This window comes from Castanea sativa, chromosome 2 (assembly GCF_040712315.1).
Source record: "Castanea sativa cultivar Marrone di Chiusa Pesio chromosome 2, ASM4071231v1".
In the NCBI taxonomy this organism is placed as follows: domain Eukaryota; kingdom Viridiplantae; phylum Streptophyta; class Magnoliopsida; order Fagales; family Fagaceae; genus Castanea; species Castanea sativa.
In genome coordinates this window covers 14,369,424-14,390,374 of record NC_134014.1, presented here as the reverse complement: position 1 = coordinate 14,390,374, position 20,951 = coordinate 14,369,424, and the positions used below count along the sequence as shown (strand labels likewise).

General features: G+C 33.9%; 4 protein-coding genes across 5 annotated transcripts; 3 read left to right on the top strand and 1 right to left on the bottom strand.

Annotated features, from left to right (window-relative positions):
* The first annotated feature begins 3,925 nt into the window (after positions 1–3,925).
* Positions 3,926–6,880, top strand: LOC142625723 (putative protein phosphatase 2C 13). The gene is made up of 2 exons (XM_075799421.1): positions 3,926–4,423; positions 5,607–6,880. The coding sequence occupies exons 1-2, from the start codon at positions 4,214–4,216 to the stop codon at positions 6,612–6,614; spliced, it is 1,218 nt and encodes a 405-aa protein (XP_075655536.1). The 5' UTR covers positions 3,926–4,213; the 3' UTR covers positions 6,615–6,880.
* A 789-nt stretch (positions 6,881–7,669) lies between these two features.
* Positions 7,670–10,756, top strand: LOC142624347 (dihydrolipoyl dehydrogenase 1, mitochondrial). Its single transcript, XM_075797876.1, has 2 exons — positions 7,670–8,185; positions 9,270–10,756. The coding sequence occupies exons 1-2, from the start codon at positions 7,907–7,909 to the stop codon at positions 10,518–10,520; spliced, it is 1,530 nt and encodes a 509-aa protein (XP_075653991.1). The 5' UTR covers positions 7,670–7,906; the 3' UTR covers positions 10,521–10,756.
* Positions 10,757–12,173: 1,417 nt separating this feature from the next.
* LOC142623449 (uncharacterized) lies at positions 12,174–15,928 on the bottom strand. Of its 2 annotated transcripts, none has more exons than XM_075796868.1 (5): positions 15,799–15,928; positions 13,803–13,892; positions 13,549–13,673; positions 13,259–13,453; positions 12,174–12,895 (listed from the first exon to the last, which is right to left on the bottom strand). In XM_075796868.1, exons 1-5 carry the CDS (start codon positions 15,827–15,829, stop codon positions 12,533–12,535), a joined length of 804 nt encoding a protein of 267 aa, XP_075652983.1. In that variant the 5' UTR covers positions 15,830–15,928; the 3' UTR covers positions 12,174–12,532. The 2 variants fall into 2 exon arrangements, with proteins under 2 accessions (XP_075652983.1, XP_075652984.1); XM_075796869.1 differs by having other exon boundaries at positions 13,259–13,387.
* A 3,308-nt stretch (positions 15,929–19,236) lies between these two features.
* Positions 19,237–19,791, top strand: LOC142624932 (pectinesterase inhibitor-like). The gene has a single exon (XM_075798655.1). The coding sequence runs from the start codon at positions 19,237–19,239 to the stop codon at positions 19,789–19,791; it is 555 nt and encodes a 184-aa protein (XP_075654770.1).
* The last annotated feature ends 1,160 nt before the right edge of the window (positions 19,792–20,951 follow it).

Genomic DNA, 20,951 nt, shown 5'->3' with positions numbered 1-20,951 from the left:
AAAAATTGCACAGGTATATCTAAACTTTAAACCTAAAGAAATTGTTCACCAATCTATTTGGAGAGTTGCTTGCTATTTGGGTTGTGCATAAAATTTGTTGATGAAAGTGTTCTTTATTTTATTTTTATTTTTTTAGGACCTTTGGTGACGAGAAATGATAATGTTTAGCCCTAAAAGATTTCATTGGCTATGAATAGAGTTTGGTCAAGAGAATCTTTTCAAAATATAGAATATTTATTACAGCAATTAATGGAATGACTAATATGTTAATCTCTTTCAAAGATCATGGGAGGGAAGTGTCAATTTTTTAAAGTTTTGAGTGGAGTGTTATTCCTCCAAACCTTAAGAAAAGTTTTCATAATTGACAATTTAAAAAAAAAAAAAACCATTATGGCAATTAGGAACTTTGTATTTTTACTTTATTTTGATGCAAAAAATATTGAATACATTTGGACTTTGAAATATCGTTTTGCTAAACAAATTAGTGTTTGGACTTTGAATTGATGTTTTGTTAAAAAATTTAGTGTGAAATTAGTGGTTTGTATTATTGTTAAATATTTGTTTTTATGTTATCATTGTGCATTGTTACTTGGTAAATACTTTGGTTTTAGTTAATATGTTGGTACATTTAGATTTTTGTGTTATGGTCTTGTTAAATAATTTTAGATGAAAATTGTTTATTTATAGTCCTGTTAAGATTGTTTTATATCTAGTATTATTGTTTGGTAAATATTTTGTTTATATTATCTAAAACCGCTATTTGTATATTTTAATGTTTTTGGGGTAAAATTTGTATATAATATTGAATTTAGCTTGTTTAATTGTTCAACTTAATTTTTTTTTTTTGAGAAGAATCTCCACTTAAACTTATATTTGAGAGAAATGCTATGTATACAATATTATTACAACATTTTCGCAACAAATCTTATGTGGCAAATTGTTACGGGTTGTTATTGGTGGGGTAGAAAAATAATTTCAAGGTTCAAATTAGAATGAATAACAACTACTTACCTATAATTTGTTGTAAAAATGTTGTGGACGTGACATCTCTTTATATTTGAACTTAATTTAAAATAATTATAAATATCTTTATCTTTCAAGCACATCCTAAATAATTCTATTCATTTATGGGCCTAAACACATCTTAATTGGAACAATATAAGAACTTTTTTTATTTATATTTTTTTATCTCCAGTATTTTTTTTAACTGAAATCTCATTTTGTTTTAATAAGAAACTGTTATATTATCCAATAATTAAATAAAAGGTAAAGATTAAAATCCACTACCACTTACCATTATATATATATATATATATATATATATATTTTTTTTTTTTGAGAAACAAAATAAGGAAACTTCAAATAAATTTCTTTTTAGAAGAAGGAAACTTCGAATAACTTTATAACTTAATTAGAACAAAAACAAAAAAAGGAACCTTCATATTTATCATATTTTTTAAAATTCATATTGTCAACTTTGACAGCAGCTTTCCGTGCAAGGATCACATGAATTTTTTTAGTACAATATATGTAGATTAAACGTATAACAACAACAAGAACAAGAACAACAACAACCAATAAAGTGACACATTTTAGTGGTCATTATCTCACATGTAATTTTCACGCTATATTATAATGTCCTCATGCTATGCTAGTGCTATCTAACACACACCAATGGGTGCATACGTACAATGAAATTGATGAATGATTATATTATGTTATATTATATACAAATAAATATACAATAAATTAGAGTTATTTCCGTGACCAAAGAAAACAAAAACACTCATAAATATTTTACTATTAGAATATAGTATTTAATTATTTTGTGGGTGATGCAAAGTCTTCAATAACATGATTCCTTTCCAGCCAGCCAGTAAACATGGCTTCAAGTTGAAGGAAAAATAGAGCCCACCATGAAAAAAGGAAAGGCAATTCCAAGTTCCAAGTCTCATATCAAGACGCCGCAAAGTTGAAAAAGATTGCAATAACGTTCAGCGTAGATTACTCAATAACGTAAGCTACTTTCTGTCCGCAGCAGTTTAAAAGAAATGGGGGATAGAATTAGAGAAACCGGATAAAATCCACATGGCGTTTGAAAAATTTTTTTTTTGAACTATTATTTTTTTCTCCGATATATATTTTTTTGAAAGGGCTACGATATTATTTTTTAAATAGTTAAATCATGTACAATTTAATGAATACAATTTTTGTTTAATTTTATAATTTATCAATCACAACTTATTATGTATCTGTTTGATTTTCCTTATAAAATAACGAAAATTTAAAATAGAAAAAAAAAGTCAAATATATGATAAGTTATAATCGATGAATATGAAGTAGAACACAAAGAAGATTTGTATTGATTTTAAATGCTGTGAATAAGTCAAATGATTATCTTTTTTTAACACAAATAATTACATTCTCATTATTATTAAAACAATTTATTTTAAATTAAATTCTAATACCAAATTATCATGCAACTTATTAATGAACTTTTTTTTTTTTTGAGAAGCAACTTATTAATGAACTTGAATGTTTTAAACGTGCCATTTTAGTCACTAATTTTTTAATATTGGGTCATAAAAATTTAATAGCACATGAAAAAATCTAATATACCAAACAATGAAATTAAAATAATAATTGTAATACTGATTAGATTCAGATGCCGCTTATGATGCCATGTGGCCTTTAATATATATATACATACACACCATTTAAAACAAGTGTAGTTGAAACCTATTTGTATCATTAAACAAATATCATTGTATTCTTAAAAAGAGAGTTTATTTCTCCTGTTAAATCATATAAGCTTCAAGACATTCTACCTATAAGTTTCAAGGAATTTAAAATTTAACTTCTACTACCAAATGTTTTATACAAGTTAAATAAAATTTAATATTTTAATTTAATCATTTTGATTTGGTGATTGAATATAATAAAACTTACACGTTATATAGTGTGCTTGTTCCAAATTGCTCCATACTTGTATTTATTACACATTAATACAATATAATATTAATGTATTTTTGTCATGTGGGCATGGCTCCTTAATTTAATATAGAATATGCTCTATTTAAGTTTCAAATGACTCACTAATAATTGAGATAGTTTCAATAGCATTAGGAAAATATTCTATTTTATTTACATATAATTTTTAATTAAGTTGTGCGTGTTGCATGAACATATTACTAGTATGAATATAAAATTGAAATACAACTTTTTTGTGTCTACTTTTCTTTGTTTTTCAAGGTAAATTGACAAAAATAAAGCAGTCCATCAAATTTTAAGACATATTTTACATTTACACCATAGTTATTTGCAGTTTCATAAATAAAATCATGCTAGTTTATAATAAAGTTTTATTTTTAGGGGTTAGTTTATAATTAAGTTGATAAGAACAACAATCTCAAAAAAAAAAAAAGTTGATAAAACAAGATCGTACTTTTTATTTAATAGATATGAAAGAATTTCAATATATGACATCTATTTTATGATGATTACTCCTTATAATATGATGTTGGCTATTTATTATCATGTCAAGATACCAATTAATTATTAATATAAACAAAATTTGAATTCCAAATATTTTATTTAATAACAAAATTTTTTATTAATTAAGTTAACTAAAAGTTCAAAATCCATTGCACTTAACATTAATATTTTTTTTACCATTTATTTATTTTTTATAATATGGTCAATGTTGAATTTTGTAACATATTGTCGGCAGCTATTGGTAGATGGAGAAAATTTTAACCTGTCAATTTAAAAAAAATAAAATTAGAAAAAGAACACCCACTAAAAAAAAGTATATTATATAATATTATATTTGTTTATATATAAAAAAACAAAAGAGCTCACATTCCACGCATTCACGTGTCGGGCACAACCCCTTAAAAATCCCATCCGAAGTAGAAGAGAACTCAAAATACACGTGTCAGTTAGCATGATCGGTATTTCTCTCCAACCAGGTCTCTACATTCCCTCATATTATAAACCCCGTTACGTTATGCACACCCATTCAATTCATTCGAAGTTCAAACCCACAACAACAACAACACTCACAAACGCCTATTTCTACAGAGTCTCTCTCAGTTCTTGATTCAACAAATCCCCCAATTTTTTTTTTTTGTTTCTCTGAGAATCAAAGAAAAAACCCTAGCTTCAAACGACAACAACAACAAAGACTACGAAAACGACGCCGTTGTTGGAGATGATAGTGAGCCAAAAGATGGTTGCGGAGGCCGATATGAATTACCAGCCACCGACCCAGAAGATGGTGCGGGACGTGAATTACCACAATCTATGCGTTGCTTCTTCTGCTGACGTGGCGCAACCCTCTTCTTCTTCTTCGTCTCCGAGCTTTCGCGATGTACATCGCGTCTCGGATTCTATGTCTTCCGATATCTCTTGCTTCGAACCGGTATGTGCTTTAAAATAATTAAAAAAATAATTTTTTTTGGGGATTTCTAGAATGTTCTTTGTTTTTGGTGTTCTGGGTCTATATATGGTTTTCTTGATTTTGTGGGTCTTATAATTAATGAATATCCTTTTTTAATTGAAACCCAAATTGGAGATTCAATTTATTGTTGAGAGAATTGGATTTTTCTGATTTTTTGTGTTAGCTTATGATTTTCTTTCTTTTTAATTTTGGTGGCTTGGCTTTGGTTTGTTGTAATTGGACAGCTAAAACTATGTTTGATCTGCAAGATTCTTGATTTGAATCTTGGTTGATGGGGTTTTCCTGGTTCTTGAATAGTTTGTTTCTTTAGTTTTGGGTTTGTGTGGCAATCTGAGTTATTATGTGTGTTGTATTTTCTCTGTGTGCGCGCGTGTATGTGTGTGAGATTGTATTTTTGTTGAATTATGTGAAAGAACTTGTAGTATGAAGACTGGGTTTATTGGGATTAGGGTTTCTTGTAGAAGACTGTTTGGCTTATCAGAATTTCTCAACTTTATAGTACAAGGTTTAAGATTTTTAGGAATATTTCTTGTAGAAGACTCTTTGGCCTTTCAGAATTTCTCAGCTTTGTACAAGGTTTAAGTAGGAAAATTTTAGGAGGATTTGGTGTTATTTTAAGTATTCTTGGGATAACAGAATGGTCAATCGCGCGGATTAATTGGCAGTTTCTGGATGTTATTGTGAATGGAAGCAATGGATGCTTTATTCTAATTAGGTTTGAATTTAAGGGTTTTTTTTTTGGTTTTTGTGTTGTGTCTTATCTATAATTGGATAATTGAGGTTTCACGACTTTGTAAGACGTGTCTGGTAGCTTTCATATCAGTGACATAACAGTGCAATTAGGGGGTTGCGGAATTTATGGTTATAAACAAAAGATAATTTTTTTGACATAAGAGTGGGAAAGAACAAGGCATTACCCTGATTTGATTGAAAGTGAATTGTTACAAATTGTGAAATCAGATTGATTTATGTCTTCTGTTGCATAATTGAACTAGTACTGGGTTCTATTATTTTCGTTTATGCTTCCTTGTTAATGGTTTTGTACTTTTCTCTTTTTTTTTTTTTTTTTTTTGGCAAAATTTCTTGCAATGTATTATGTATATTCCTATGGACACTGACAAAACTTTATACATGTTTTAACCAGGTTATGAGTTGCTCAGACACCATTAATGATGCTGCCATAGAGTCTGCTGCTTCAATGTTTGTCCCAAATATTCGTTCTGGTAGCTATGCTGACATTGGGCCACGTGATTCAATGGATGATGAACACATTAGAATAGATGATCTATCTGCCCAAATGGATTCCTTCTTCAAGTTCCCTGTGCCAAGTGCTTTTTATGCTGTATTCGATGGTCATGGAGGGCCTGAAGCTGCTGCATATATCAAGAGAAACGCAATGAAATTATTCTTTGAAGATGCTGATTTGCCCCAAACATCTGAGATTAATGCTGTCTTCTTAAAAGAGCTGGAGAATTCTCATCGGAAGGCATTTTTACAAGCTGACGATGCCTTGGCTGATGAACGCAGCAGCGTTAGCAGTTCCTGTGGAACAACAGCACTGACTGCCCTTATACTTGGAAGGCATTTACTGGTTGCAAATGCTGGTGACTGTCGAGCAGTCCTCTGCAGGAAAGGAGTAGCAGTTGCAATGTCTCAAGATCATAAGCCTACTTATTTACCAGAACGAAAGAGAGTTGAGGGGTTAGGTGGTTACGTTGAGGATATCTATCTCAATGGTTATCTCAGTGTCTCTCGAGCCCTTGGAGATTGGGACTTCAAATCCCCACTTGGTCCTGCATCGCCTCTCATTGCTGAGCCGGATGTTCAACAGGTTGCGTTGTCAGAGGATGATGAATTTTTGATCATTGCCTGTGATGGTCTCTGGGATGTGATACCTAGCCAGAGTGCAGTCAGTCTAGTCCGCCGAGCTCTGAGGAGGTATGGTGGTGATCCACAGCAATGTGCCAGAGAACTAGTCATGGAAGCATTACGCCTAAATTCATCTGATAATATCACCGTGATTGTTATCTGCTTATCTGCCCAAAAATTTGATCGTGCTGTTGAGACGTGTCCACGACCACGAAGGTGGAGGGCCTCAAGAGTGTCTGAGGAGACCCGGAATAGATTGAGGAGCTTGCTAGAAGGCAACTGAGTGTTGAAAAAAAGGAAAATGAAAAGAAAAAAAGCAGCAGCAGAACGGTTAAGTTACTGAGAAAGGATTATAGGCTGTTGTCAGATAGTTTAGATTAGCGGCCAGCAGTTTTGTAGTGCTTAGAGGAGACTTTAGGTTATTAATCAACCTTCCAATTGGAAGGTGTGTTTCTTATTGAGTATGTAACTGTAACATGAGCCTGAGCTTAATTGTGTTGAATGAATGTACTGGGTTCACTGAGTTAGCCCAACCATATTTGTTAAAAATGATTTGTATTGGGCCCACCATATTTGTGCCATGCTTCTTGTGATGCTCAACAACAACTACTTAAATCATATTCGTTTCATACAGTTCGTTAATTGTACTGCATCATATATGTTGGTTACTTTCTAATTATGCTTTGCTTACAAGTGATTCTTTGAGGATTAGTAGTGCGATCAGTATGCGTTAAACTTATTAAACCGTAGCCAAATTAAATTTGCTTTTCTGAAACTTGAGTTTTTTTTTTTTGTTTTTTCATTTTTAAAATGGGGAGATAATACTACAAATATATCGAGATTCCATGCCATACAATCAGTGAAGTATGTACTACATAGAGTAATGGTTAAGAGATAAAATGAATGTGCTGGATTTGGACCTTGAAACTTGGGCAGCCCACAATAACCTCATCAACAAGTGTTAGAGACAAAAGGCCCTCCTCCTCCTCCACCTCCAACCAAACATCCAAATGTTGATGATGGTAAGGTGTGTGAGGACACCATTTTCTGTGAGTCATATTCATTAAGTAGCTGGGATTTATTATCGTACTTCATGCTCACAATACCTACCAATTCATATTATATCAAACACCTTGTTTCGTTCTCTATTCAGTTCAAAAGGCCGTCACATTTATAAATTATAAATGAACGGCTCCAGATTCATATATATGTTTTTTTTAAATCAGACGCCCCAGATTGAACGGCGTATCTGTACGACTCTGATTCACTAAAAGTCAAAAATGGTAAGCGGCACACAACAGAAGTAATTCATGAACCGTAGCTACACCAGATCACCCTATGAAATAAAGTAGTAGTTCATTTTTTTTTTTCTTTTTTCAAGTCCTCTCTACTCTCGTCTTCAAAGACAAGCCGCCAATAAAATAATAATCTGAATACCCAAAAGGACCAAAACCAAGCCACACCCATACCCACACTACCAGCAGGGTTTTTCTTTTTCATCAAAACTCTCTCTCTCTCTCTCTCTCTCTCTCTCTGTGTCAGAAGAAAGAGAGAACCAAAAAAAAGAAGGGGGCAATGGCTATGGCAAGTTTGGCGAGACGGAAGGCGTACCTGTTGACGCGAAATCTATCGAATTCGAGTTCCGATGTGTTGAAGTACTCTCCTACGATGACTTCCTTCTCCAGAGGATTCGCTTCGGGATCTGAGGAAAACGACGTCGTCGTCATCGGCGGTGGCCCCGGTGGCTACGTGGCCGCCATCAAAGCCGCTCAGTTGGGTCTCAAGACCACTTGTATTGAGAAGCGTGGTGCCCTCGGTGGCACCTGCCTCAACGTCGGTTGCATCCCCTCCAAGGTTCGATTTAATTCTACATATATTTTTTTTTTCGTTTAGTGCTTCTGAGATCTAATTGGTTAATTTATTATCGTGTATTGTTTTTTGTTTTTGTTTTTGTTTTTGTGTGTGAATTGGTATTGGATTTTGAGGTCAGTGAAATTAGTGTTTGAATGATATTCAATTACAATTGAATTTTATTGCGTTCCAGAATTTTGAATGGCATATGAGGAAACAAGTTTGATTAGGCCTATTTGGTATAGTTTAGTTTCCAGCTTTTTGAAAATGTGTTGCTTGAAAATTTTGCACCCAGGAAAAGGGTGAGCTTCTAAAAAAGCTGTATGTTGAAAAAGTGCAGTTTCTAATTCCTGAAAGTTTGGATTTGATGATAAACTACTTATGCTTGTTCTATCCAATGTTTAATGTCTTCGGAGAGTGATGCATATGGTCTGTACTATAATGTACTAATGCAATTAAGACCGTGTACGCAATTAGGTTTTTTTTTTGGGCATAAGTGAGTGTTAAGAAGCGCGGTTTTGTTTGCTTGCAAGCGTCTTTTACCATGAGTTTTGTTGCGAGAGCTTTGCTAAGGTAAGGTGTTTCTGCAACAATCGTGATTGTGTATGGGCACTAATAATGTTGTGTCTGAATAGTGTCTATGGTATGATTTGACTGAACTGTTATAAGTATTCTGTAATTGCACTACGTAATTTCCAGTAAGCAGGTCTTCATTCATCAATTCCATAAAATTTGTGTGTCTAAGACAGATTTTTCACATCTATAAATGCTAGAAGGATGTGAAAACTTTCCGTAAAAGTTTTGAAGGAAGTGAAAAATCTGACTTAGGACTAAAAATTTTATTCCTCAAATCTTTATGTGAGTGGAATCAGTGGATAAATGCTTCAGGTTTCTTCTACTTTGCAAATTTACTTGAGATGCTTGACAGCTGTAATTTTAGAGTTTAGTGTCATTTGGTGAATTGGGTATATCCGGGTGGAGCTGTTTCAGTTTATGACTAAATTTTCCTTTCTCATCACTGGCATGTTAGATGGTACTGGTAACATTTGAAATTTTAGTGGTCTTATTTTTATGTTCTTGTGTTCAGGCACTTCTACATTCCTCCCACATGTACCATGAAGCTCAGCATTCATTTGCCAGCCATGGAGTGAAGTTTTCTTCTGTTGAGATTGATTTACCAGCCATGATGGCCCAAAAAGATAAAGCTGTGTCTAATCTGACTCGAGGTATCGAAGGTCTATTCAAGAAGAACAAAGTGAGCTATGTAAAAGGCTATGGCAAGCTCATTTCTCCCTCTGAAGTTTCTGTGGAAACTCCTGATGGGGGTAACACTGTTGTGAAAGGCAAGCATATTATAATTGCCACTGGTTCTGATGTCAAATCTTTACCCGGGATCACCATTGATGAGAAGAGAGTTGTGTCATCAACAGGTGCATTAGCTTTGACGGAAATTCCAAAGAAACTTGTGGTCATTGGAGCAGGCTACATTGGCCTAGAGATGGGCTCGGTCTGGGGCCGACTTGGCTCTCAGATAACTGTGGTAGAGTTTGCCGCAGATATTGTCCCAACCATGGATGGGGAAATCCGTAAGCAATTTCAGCGTTCTCTTGAGAAGCAAGGGATGAAATTCATGCTCAAGACTAAGGTGGTAGGAGTTGATTCTTCTGCAGATGGTGTTAAGCTGACCCTTGAACCAGCAGCTGGTGGTGACCAGACTATTCTTGAAGCTGATGTTGTTCTTGTTTCTGCTGGTAGATCTCCATACACAGGTGGACTTGGGCTGGACAAAATAGGAGTGGAGACTGACAAGATTGGACGGATTTTAGTCAATGAAAGGTTTTCTACAAATGTGCCTGGTGTTTATGCAATTGGGGATGTAATACCGGGTCCTATGTTAGCCCACAAGGCAGAAGAAGATGGGGTTGCTTGTGTAGAGTTTATAGCTGGCAAGACAGGCCATGTGGACTATGACAAGGTACCTGGGGTTGTCTACACACACCCTGAGGTTGCCTCTGTTGGCAAGACTGAGGAGCAGGTGAAGGCACTTGGTGTTGAGTATCGTGTTGGAAAGTTCCCTTTCATGGCAAACAGCAGGGCCAAGGCAATTGATAATGCCGAAGGATTGGTCAAGATACTGGCTGAGAAGGAGACAGACAAGATATTGGGAGTCCACATTATGGCATCCAATGCTGGAGAGCTCATTCACGAGGCAGCGATAGCGTTACAGTACGATGCAGCGAGTGAGGATATAGCACGTGTTTGCCATGCGCATCCAACAATGAGTGAGGCATTGAAGGAAGCTGCCATGGCCACTTATGACAAGCCCATTCACATCTAGAAAGCTGGTTATTATTTTGTAATCCTTGTTTTCATTTTATTTTTTGCTTCTAAGAGTTTTGGAATGACTTGTGAAGACTTTCCGTTTTCTTATTCATCCACCCATGGGAGCAGATGAAGTTTCTGAATAGAAATGTGCTGTTATAATATCCCTTTGTTTACAATGACAAAAATAACTTTGTATGTTTTCCTCATTTGTGCTTTAATAACAACATAAGAGGGGGAACGTGGAGCCAATGGGAAATTACAGTATTGAATTTGTTTTCTGCAGGCCTGTTGGCTGTAACTGTTTAACATGCATTCATAACTATATAATTACATTTATCAACATTTCAGTCTATCATCCACGTTTTCCTCTTTATGTAACACCCATGCACGCATGCTTCACTTGCGTAGGCATTCCTCTTTTCTTACTCATTCACCATTAATCAGGCAAATATTAAAATAGTGTTGCTCACTTTCATTTGCCTTTTTGTTTGAGTCTTTTTTGACTTGGTTGTGGAACCAGGGTATTTGCACTCAAGTCGTCTGCATCTTTGTCAACACAATGGCTTGGGATTTCATTATAATACATTATTAATTCAGTTAAGTCTTGGGACAAGAACTTTCATTATTTTATTCATAATTGTTGAGTTGACATCTTTTGACTAGCGTTAAAATGTGATATTAGTGGTTGACTCATATAAAATAATGATGTTAAAGAGTTGTGAAAATATGATATATATATATAAAAGAATTTGTCACATCGAGAGTTTCATCCAATGGCTTGGGTTTTCATTATAATACATTATTAGTTCTGTTAAGTCTAGGGACAAGAACTTTCATTATTTTTTTCATAATTGCTGAGTTGACATCTTGTGACTAGCCTTAAGATGCGATATTAGTAGTTTTTTTTTTTTTGGTTCTATCCCTTTCAACCAGAGATATCACTGTTCGGAGACCTACGAGGGTAAACCGAAATAATAATGTTCCAATTTTAAAGAGTTGTGAATATATAAAAGAATTTGTCACATCAAGAGTTTCATTTATTTTTTTGCAAATTGGTTTTCCACTTGCTTGGTTTGTTTTATTTGAGATGTAAGATGCCTAGTACTGTAAAAGACACCACAGAATGAGGTCTTGTTTGGGGTTTGGGTTTGGGTGTGGGTGTGTATTTTCCTTGTGTATGAGGTTGGGTCTAGGAGTGTTGGCAAGTGTCTTTCACCAAAAACTATAGGTCATAGGTTCGAGTCTAGGGATTACTCTTTCTCGGGGAAAAAAAAATGTGAAGGGGTACAAAACTACCTACCAATCATCTCCTCTCTTAAACCCACAAAAGTTGATGCTGAGATTTGTGTATTTGGTACGACTACAGAGTGTTTCTTCATGCTTGGATTCCTTAATGCTCCTATAATGCTAAAAGTAGTTTATTTACCTCTGGAAGGCGTTGTGCTAATAGAAAACCAACGTGCTTTCCCAATCTATTTGTTACTAAACAAAATTGACAGGTAAGTCAGTAACCTAATTGTTGGCTCCCTTCGTAATTGTCCATATTTATGATGCAAAATGAGCCCTAGAGACCAGATCAGTAAGTTTTAAGAAAAATCAATGGAAAAGAAACAGAAAAGGAAAATGGTGAAGTCATAGCTAGATCATTTTTGTATTTTATGGGAAAAAACTAAAAGAACGAGATATGATAATTGATCTATACTGTTTCCTCGAGTGGCACTGCATGCTCCAGGCTCTAAAAATCAAGAGGCCTACAATCCCACCAAATAAAAATTGAATAAGAGGACAAATAATCGGTTTGCAATAAATTCTGTCCTCAGAAATTTCCTATTACATGAAATCCCCATACCTTAGGGGAAATCTAAAACCTAAATACCTCATGCAAAAGCATTATATCCCCATCAGCGATATTGAAGGGTTCTTTTTGTAGGAATCAGACACCATAAAAATTTTGAGCAACTTCCCATCATTTGTCTGTTTGCAATTGCTTACAAGGCCATAATGAAACTTGGCAGCATGATGCAATCATGGTTCCTCTCGCATATCTGTCCTCCTCTTGGCCTGCTGAGCAAGCCGTGCATCTCTCTCCCGCTCAAACTCACGGTAATCTGTCCGTTGCAAGAAGGAAACCTTTTCCAAATACTGGTTTGAGCTCTTCTTGTAAGCATCCAATTCCTCTTCCAACCCCTTTTCTTCCTTGAATTCCCCCCAATCCTTCTTCGACTTGTCTAGCACACTGAGCTTTTGTTTCTTCTTTATTTGTTCAAGGACAGCATCAACAGCGGAGGGTGCTGCACCTTTGGCTTTTTCAGAAGCCTCCTTTGAATCAGCATCAACAAGCTTCTTAACTTCAATTTCTTGACCAGCAAAGTCCCGAACTTCAGTAATCTGTAGAAGGAAAGAAATGTGTACTGTTATCAAATTATTCATAAACGAACTGAGGTATGCCATCTACGACGGCATTTGAAAGAATGTCAGATTTAGTACGCAGCAATATACATTGATAAAAATTGATGTCAATGCTTGTATGAAATAAATTTCAGGGATTCCAGCTAATTAGCAAGAGTAACCTGCTAGGTAACTTGTTAAAGTCCGCCACCTAATTAGCAAATTCCACTTTCATGTTATCAATATAAACCATTGACTTTTTTCCACCAGACTAATTTCATGACTACCAAGCCCATAAAAGGCACCATTACATGAACCACAAAGGAGGTCAATAAGAAGGGTATTAAAAAAAGAAGTGCTTACTTCAACTTTCCCCCTGCCAGCCGCAGCAGCTGCAGCAGCTGCAGCATCCTTAACCGCTGAAAGAGCAGCAGCAGCAGCAAGCCTCTTGGCCTCCTCACTTGTGCTGTCCTGCATAACACTAGGTTCCTTCTGCAGTGAATCTAATTCATTGGATCCTGTCTTTTTTGGTGCGAGACCCAGATATGCCATATAATTCTATGAAATAAAATCAAGAAAAAATAAACTTATAATTCTAGCAAACTATTGTATGATAGTTCCATTAGAAACAGAATGGATAATAATTTCCTCACCGTGGATGAATTTTTTGATTTTTTAATCACAGTTGAGCGAGGCTTGTTTAAAGAAAAATTAGGTGTCTTATTAGGTATGCCTTTATTCATTCGCTCCCACATAGCATCTACCCGGGCTTTAATTTCTAGCAGGATGAAAGAACACATTAGCCACTTTGTTTCAAACAAAAGCCCAATATAAGTATAGTCATCACAACAAAACAAGAATAGAAACAAGAAGCAACTTTCAAAAATAAAGAATCCTAAACCCTCACCAGTTTCTTCATGTTTTGCCTCAGAGTTTGGAATTGGAGCAGTTTCTTTTTTAGGCTCATTTGATATTCCATCTTTTTCATTTACAATACCTGAACATCAAAGTGCTTATCAATAAAAAAAAAAAGAAAAAGTGACCCAACATCTAAGTACAACTAGTTGCAGACATCGGAAAACAAAAAATGCATCCCTAATGCGAATGATTGGAAGCCTCAATTAAATATTCTGGTCATAAAACTCTTTGCAAGGAAGAGTTTGGATGAGAATCCATTTCCTTATGAACATCAACAAAGATGATGGGAAGTCTAGCAAGGACATTAACCTCATTAGTGATTATTACCAAAAATTGATTTAGATAATTGGATCCTACATCCATTCTTGATCTATACAAAGGAGTTCTAGGTTAATTGCATTGTGGGTGCAGGATTATCCTTGTTTGGAGGGGTGTAAAACAAAGGCTAGATAGTTCAATTAGCTGTGTCTCCAGACAATTACAGACGTTCCAAGTTCCAATTAATGTGTCACAAAATACTTTGAGACCCAACTGGTGTTACTTGACCAGAACCTAAGAAAGGTGAACTGATCAGTCTAGGATGTGCCTACACTAATTGCAAAACAATTAAAATTTGTTCCTCTGTCAAAACACCCTCGACTAATTTTCAGATCAGCTCTTAAGAGAAAACAAATCATCTTTCACAATCCCATGAAAAATAACCAACATATAATAAGCTGCAGACTCAAAATCATATAACCAGCATCAAGGACTCACAAGATGTTGTAAAACATGAATCTTCTCACAAAGTAAAATCCTCCGAGGTTTTTATTAATTTAAAAAAAAAAAATTCTAAGTCTAGGAGCCAGAAAGGTGAGGATTTGAACACTGGAAGTCTCTGTCGGCAAATGAAATCCTCCAATTTACTGATGCAATGTAAAATGGACCTCTTTAGCTTAAAAAAAAAAAAAAAAATCATATCTACACTTTAACATTCCAGTTTTATTGGATATCCGAAAAGAGGAATTCCCAACTCCTAGTCCATTATAATTAATTCTCTAGAAATGTTTCAGATTCAATTATAGCAGCTATATAAATAAGCTACAGAAAACCCAATAATATCACAAACAATGTGAAGATAGAAATTACAGCACTGAGCAACAAATGCCAACAACTAAACAAGTCCCAATAACCACAGTACCTCACACCCCCCAAAAAAACAAAAACCCCAAAACCAAAACAATGTGCTTAAACCCACAATAAGCAGCAAACACATAGATAGAGGATCAAAAGGCATAAAATTATGCCTAGCTAAACAGAGTTAAGCAAAACCAGCTACAACCTTTAAAATTGCCAAGTCAAAGAGACTGCCAAGTCACTGAAAAGATTAACTCTTTACCTTATGGCCTGTTTGGGAGTTTAGAGAGGAAGGAGAGTAGAGGGGAGTAGAGGGGAGGGGAGTAGTGGGGAGGAGAGTAGAGGAGAATAATTACCCTCCACCTTGTTTGGATGTTTTTATAATTAGTAAGGGGGAAGGGAGTAATTAACCCTTCCCCTTGTTTTTAACATTGTAATTTTATAAATATAATAAGGGTAAATTAGGTAATTTACTTTATAAATAATTTTATGTTCTCTACTCTCCCTCCAAATCTCTCCAATTTGGGGGAATTAAAAATGAGGGGTTGGAGGTAGTTGAAACCCCTCCAAACCCCTCCAAATCCCTCTCCCTCATTCCTTAAAAAACTCCCAAACAAGGTAATTGAATTACTCCCCTTCCCTCTACTCTACTCCCCCTCCTTTTTTAAACATCCAAACATGCCATTAATCTTTAAGACCCCACTAATATGATTACTTTAAAAAAAAAAAAACCTTCAGTTCTTTTTTCCTCGGCAAAACAGAAAGAACAAAAGAAATTCCAAACAATTTCTAGGGAAACAAACAGATCCTAAAGTAAAATCAAAGAAACCTTAAATCCCAGAAAAGAGAGAGAGAAATTAAAAGGGTACCTGAGGAGTCGGGACCGTTGGTTGTAGCCATTGAAGAGGTTGTTGTTGTGTTTTGGGTTCGCGGGGCTCGAAGTTGTTAAGAATTTGGATACCTCGTTTATTTGTTTTGTTTTTGTTTTTTTTTAAAGAGACTTTTCTACTTTCCGTACTCAGCATCGGTTAGGTCGCTTTCTGGGTTGGATCGTAAGTCTATGATGGGCCTAATGGGTTCGGCTTCGAGCCCGAAGATGACCCAAGAAAGATACCTTCTTTTTTTTTTTTTGATAAAACCCAAGAAAGATACCTGATGAGAGAGATAGAGTTATTATATAATAATATAAACTATATATTTAGTCCATATATTTTACGCATATTTTAATTTGATTCATAAATATTTCAATTGTGTCAATTTGGTTCTTAATTTTTTAATGTTATGAAAATTTAATCCCTGGATGAAAATTTTCAAAATAAAAAATTAGTTTAGGGTCCGTTTGGATATAGCTGAAAATTGAAAACTACAAACTAAAAACTGAAAATACTGTAACAAAATAATTTTTAAATGTATGAATAGTGCTGCGAGATCTATTTTTAATGAAAAAATTGCTGGGTAGTGTATGAGTTCATATAGTGGATGAACAGTAATTTTTGTTCCCTTAAAAGTTGAACGCTGCAGCAGGGAAAAAAAAGGGTTGAAACGCATTGAAAGCAAATGTAGACACATTCAGCTGAATCCAAACAAACACTTATTGTCACATTAATGGAAACTAATTTTTTATTTTGGCTGTTTACCACTTTAATAATTTCAATCTAATAGATAATGGTAGAGACTAAATTAACATGACACTGAAAAATTAGGGACCGAATTGACATAATTGAAAAGTTAGGGATCAAATTAAAATATTGTGTAAAGAATAGAGACCAAATACATACTTTATCCTAATATTAATAAATAAGAAAAAAAAGTGACAAATTATTATTGGTAAATTAGAAAATAACGTTAGTAACGAGTAATATGAGTTCATATGAAAACCAATAAAAATTTATCAACTTAAATAGTTACGGAAACTATTGTATTGTAAGTTGTAACCCATTGGATGTGGTGGCTGAGATTCTGGTTAGAGATAAAGCTGACCTTGTTTGTTGTAGTAAACTTGTTGTTTTTTAGTTAATTCGAAGTGTTGTTTACCAAAAAAAAAAAAAAAACTCTATAGAGGTAGGATAGACAATGACTTTTGTCTAGCATGTGTTCGGTTCCAGTTTTGCGTCAAAATGATTTAGTGGATTAAAAAAAAAACCTGATATTTTAAATAACATTTTACATGTATTTTTAATCCCCTGGCATATTTACTAGGTTGTGCAGGTAAAGTATGCCTGTATGAATCATCAATAATGAATGGTCCCGTTTGAATAATCAATAATAAATTATTTCAAATTAATTGAAGGAAAATTTTGTTCAAATCTTGGTTAAGTTCTAGCAATTTGACGAAATAAAATGGGCTTAAAAAGACATAATGGGTTGCTACTTGCTACCCTATTGTGTACAGGGTAGTTCACAATTTCCCTCCCACCTTTTCACTTAAACCATAAAAACGTTATCTCTTAATTGTTGAAATTGAGCAAATACCCTCATCCCCTTTCCTGTATATGTGTGTGTCAGTGTGTGTTTCTCAAAAAAAAAAAAAAAAACCGTTAGTTAAACTGTTAACACATAATGGAAAATTCATATAAAATTTGCACAAAAACTTATAAAATACCCTTGAAAGTGGAATTGCAAATGATCAAATAGTTAAGAAGGAAAAGGTGCAAATGACCCAATAATTAAATTGGGGAAAGTGTAATTTACCCTATTTTTAATATATTTAAATGCTATAAGGATTTTATAAACCTTCTTACATTTATATCTTCCATCAGAATCTGGCCACATTATACTTTCTTGAAATGCTACAATTATCAACTTTAAACGACTTCCTAAATAAATCCAATCATAATAAATATCCATTTATAAGTCACAATTATCAACTTTTAGGGGAAAAAAAACAGAGATAATTTTTTTTTTAGGAAATAGTAATACTTTTTTTTTTTTTTTTTGAGGATATATATATTTTTTAACTTTCCCGTATAAGTCCAAATTTGGTAAAAACAATATGTAAAACCAAAGTTTTACACTATTCAATAAGAAATTGCCACATCAATCATTTAGTTAAAACTAAAAATATCATACCACACATAATTACACATATCAACCTTTTTTTTAAACCTTGAAATTAGGTATTAGTTCAACCGGTAGAGCCTCTTATCTACACCCAAAACTAATTGGTGTTTTAACCTGAGCACTAATAATAAGAAAAATCATCATGAAGTGGCGCCATAACAACATTCCTATATGGTTTTGAATGTTGGGTTAGTAACATTATTGTTAACTAATTAGTAATTCATGCAATATACTGGAATGTTCAACAAAAATATAATATGAACAAAGTTTGACTCAAACATATTTTGAGTTTTAGGCTCCAATTACTAATAGGAAGATAACTCACTTAACCCAATCAACTAAGAGAGTTATATGTATAGCATATGACGGAGCACATCATTTACCAACAAGAAGATGACATTAGTACTCATCATATGCAATAAACATACTCATTGAACCCAATCAAGCCCAATATTCTAAACATGTTTGGAGCCAAACCTTTTCCATATAGAGTCTGTTTGGCATTAGCTTTAGCTTTTAGTTTTTATTTACAGTTTTTTAAAACCCTACTTTTTTCCCGCATTTTCTCACTTTCAAAACTTCTTAAGGTACAAATATATTTTAGCATACTTTCAGCAAAAAGTTTTCAGCAAAAATCTAGATGAGTTGTTTCCAAAATGAACACATAATATTCTCTATGAATTTTTTTTTCTAAATATAATGGTTGATAATTATGATAAGGGAAATGCTAATGAATGTTCTTAAGGCATTGGTTAATAAACCATTTAAAGAAAGTTTTAATGGGAAAAGAAAATAAAACAATTAATATATTGACAGTTTTTTTCATTTCTCATAAAAATGATATCAAAACTTTTCTAAATTGGATTGTTAACCAATGCCTTAAGGGCATTCGTTAGCATGACCCTACTTATAAATAGGTATTTATTATAATTGTGTTTATATATGAAGTCATACTTGGAAATTTGTGGAATTTGAAATACTAGTTAATTGCAGAAAACTTGAATTTATTGCAATAATAGCAAATAAATAGACAATCTCCAAAGTTTTCAAATTTATTAGTATTCATCAATAGTTTTTTAATAATTTTTATTTTTGGAGTCAAAAAAGTATTCATCAATAAATGAGTCCCAAGTGCATTTTCTGAAAACAAACCATACACTTTGCTATAGTAATTAGTGACTATATAATGATCTCCTTCTGTGCAATATCACAAAATAAAAAAGGGGGCTCATAGTATTCAGAGAATAATGGATTTTATTCTTGGTAACTCCTTTCTGGCTTCACTTCTACTAATACTTTCCTTAGTTACTTTTTCATATGGGAATGGAATAATGCCAAGTACAAAGGTAACCGATGATATGGTAAAAAATATTTGCTCAAGAACCCCAAATTCTTCTTTCTGTTTGGATGTTTTAGAATCTGATCTTCGTGTGCCCGAATCTCTTCTAGGCCTTGCCCAATTCACAATCGACTTGGCACATACAAATGCTACGGAAACTATCAAGCTAATCCAATCACTTATCAAGCAGACAAAGAACCCTCAATTAAAACAGCGTTATACATTATGTTCCCAAAATTATGATATAGCTATTGGTGACCTTGACCAAGCCAAAACAGACTTCAGCTCTAGGGACTATGGTGGTGTAAACGTTGAAACGACTGGTGTCTTGAATGAAATTCGTGATTGCGAGGGAAGGTTCGAAGGCGCACCAGCTGATCCTTCAAGACTTCCAAAGAGAAATAAAGATTTAGAAAATATTTGTTCTATCATCCTAGTCATTTCTAATATTATGTCCCAATGAACTTTGCTTCATTTGAATGCATTGAGGCCAAAATGATTGAAGGCTATGCTCAACCTTTATCGAGATGAATAAGATCTATTTAATTTAGACAGTTGATAAAGTATATTTTTCTTACAATATTAATTCTTTGTTTTTGTTTAAATTATATACATCATTTCTTAACACCCTTATGATATGAATGAGATAGTGTTTCTAACTCGATATTCTACTTGTGTGGTACAACAAGGTTGATGGTCTAGTAACAAAGCTTACTTGTGCAAGGTTTGTTAATTTTCACCAATTGATGTCACTAGATTACATTGTTTTAGTGGCTTTTAATTAGCTTAATTTTTAAAGTCTCTTAGTGTCAAATAAGAGACTTAAGATTCAATTATTGCTTGCTTAAAAACCAATTGGTGTCTTAATATGATAATAAAGAGCAATTATCATGAACGAATGCCATATGTTAAAATTATATTTAAAAAAAAAAAAACCTATTTTAAGACCGGTTCTGTTGCCTATACTTTTTTTTTAAAATTTTATTTATTTATTTATTTTAAGAATCCAAAATTCTGCACTTTAATGCCCCTACTTAAGTTACAAGTTCAGGTTACTGAACTCAGTTTGGCTATACTTCTTTAGGAAATAAATAATATCACCATGCTTATCTTGGAAAAAAATGGTGTTGTTTAAACCTCTAGCAAACTAGAACGAGAAAAATGCCCATACACCTCTTAAACTTTCAATTATTGGCCAAAAGACCCCTTCAACTTTTTTATTGGCCAATTTACTCCTTAAATTATTCAAAACTGCCAAATCAATGTTTCAGTTAGTCTCACGTTAAAACATTAACGGAATAAGCACTCACGTGACCTTTAAAAACAAACTTTAATCTCCCAAAATCACAAAACCAAGCTGAAAGAAGAGGGAAGAGTAACAGGTCCAGTGGTGAAAGTTGTGCTGAGGATCATCTTGAGATCACTCTCGCCATCAGTGGCAAGCCCAGCGTGCATATCAGCAGCCATTGCATCCACCACATGGCGCAAAAGGGGCAGAGGGGTAGCATAGTTGTACTTTAACTTGGTCAAGATTGGAGCAATGCCAACAGAGACGGCGTTACTAGATTGGATGGTCATGGTGAACCAAGGCATATTGATGCGCCCCCGTGATCTCGGAATACA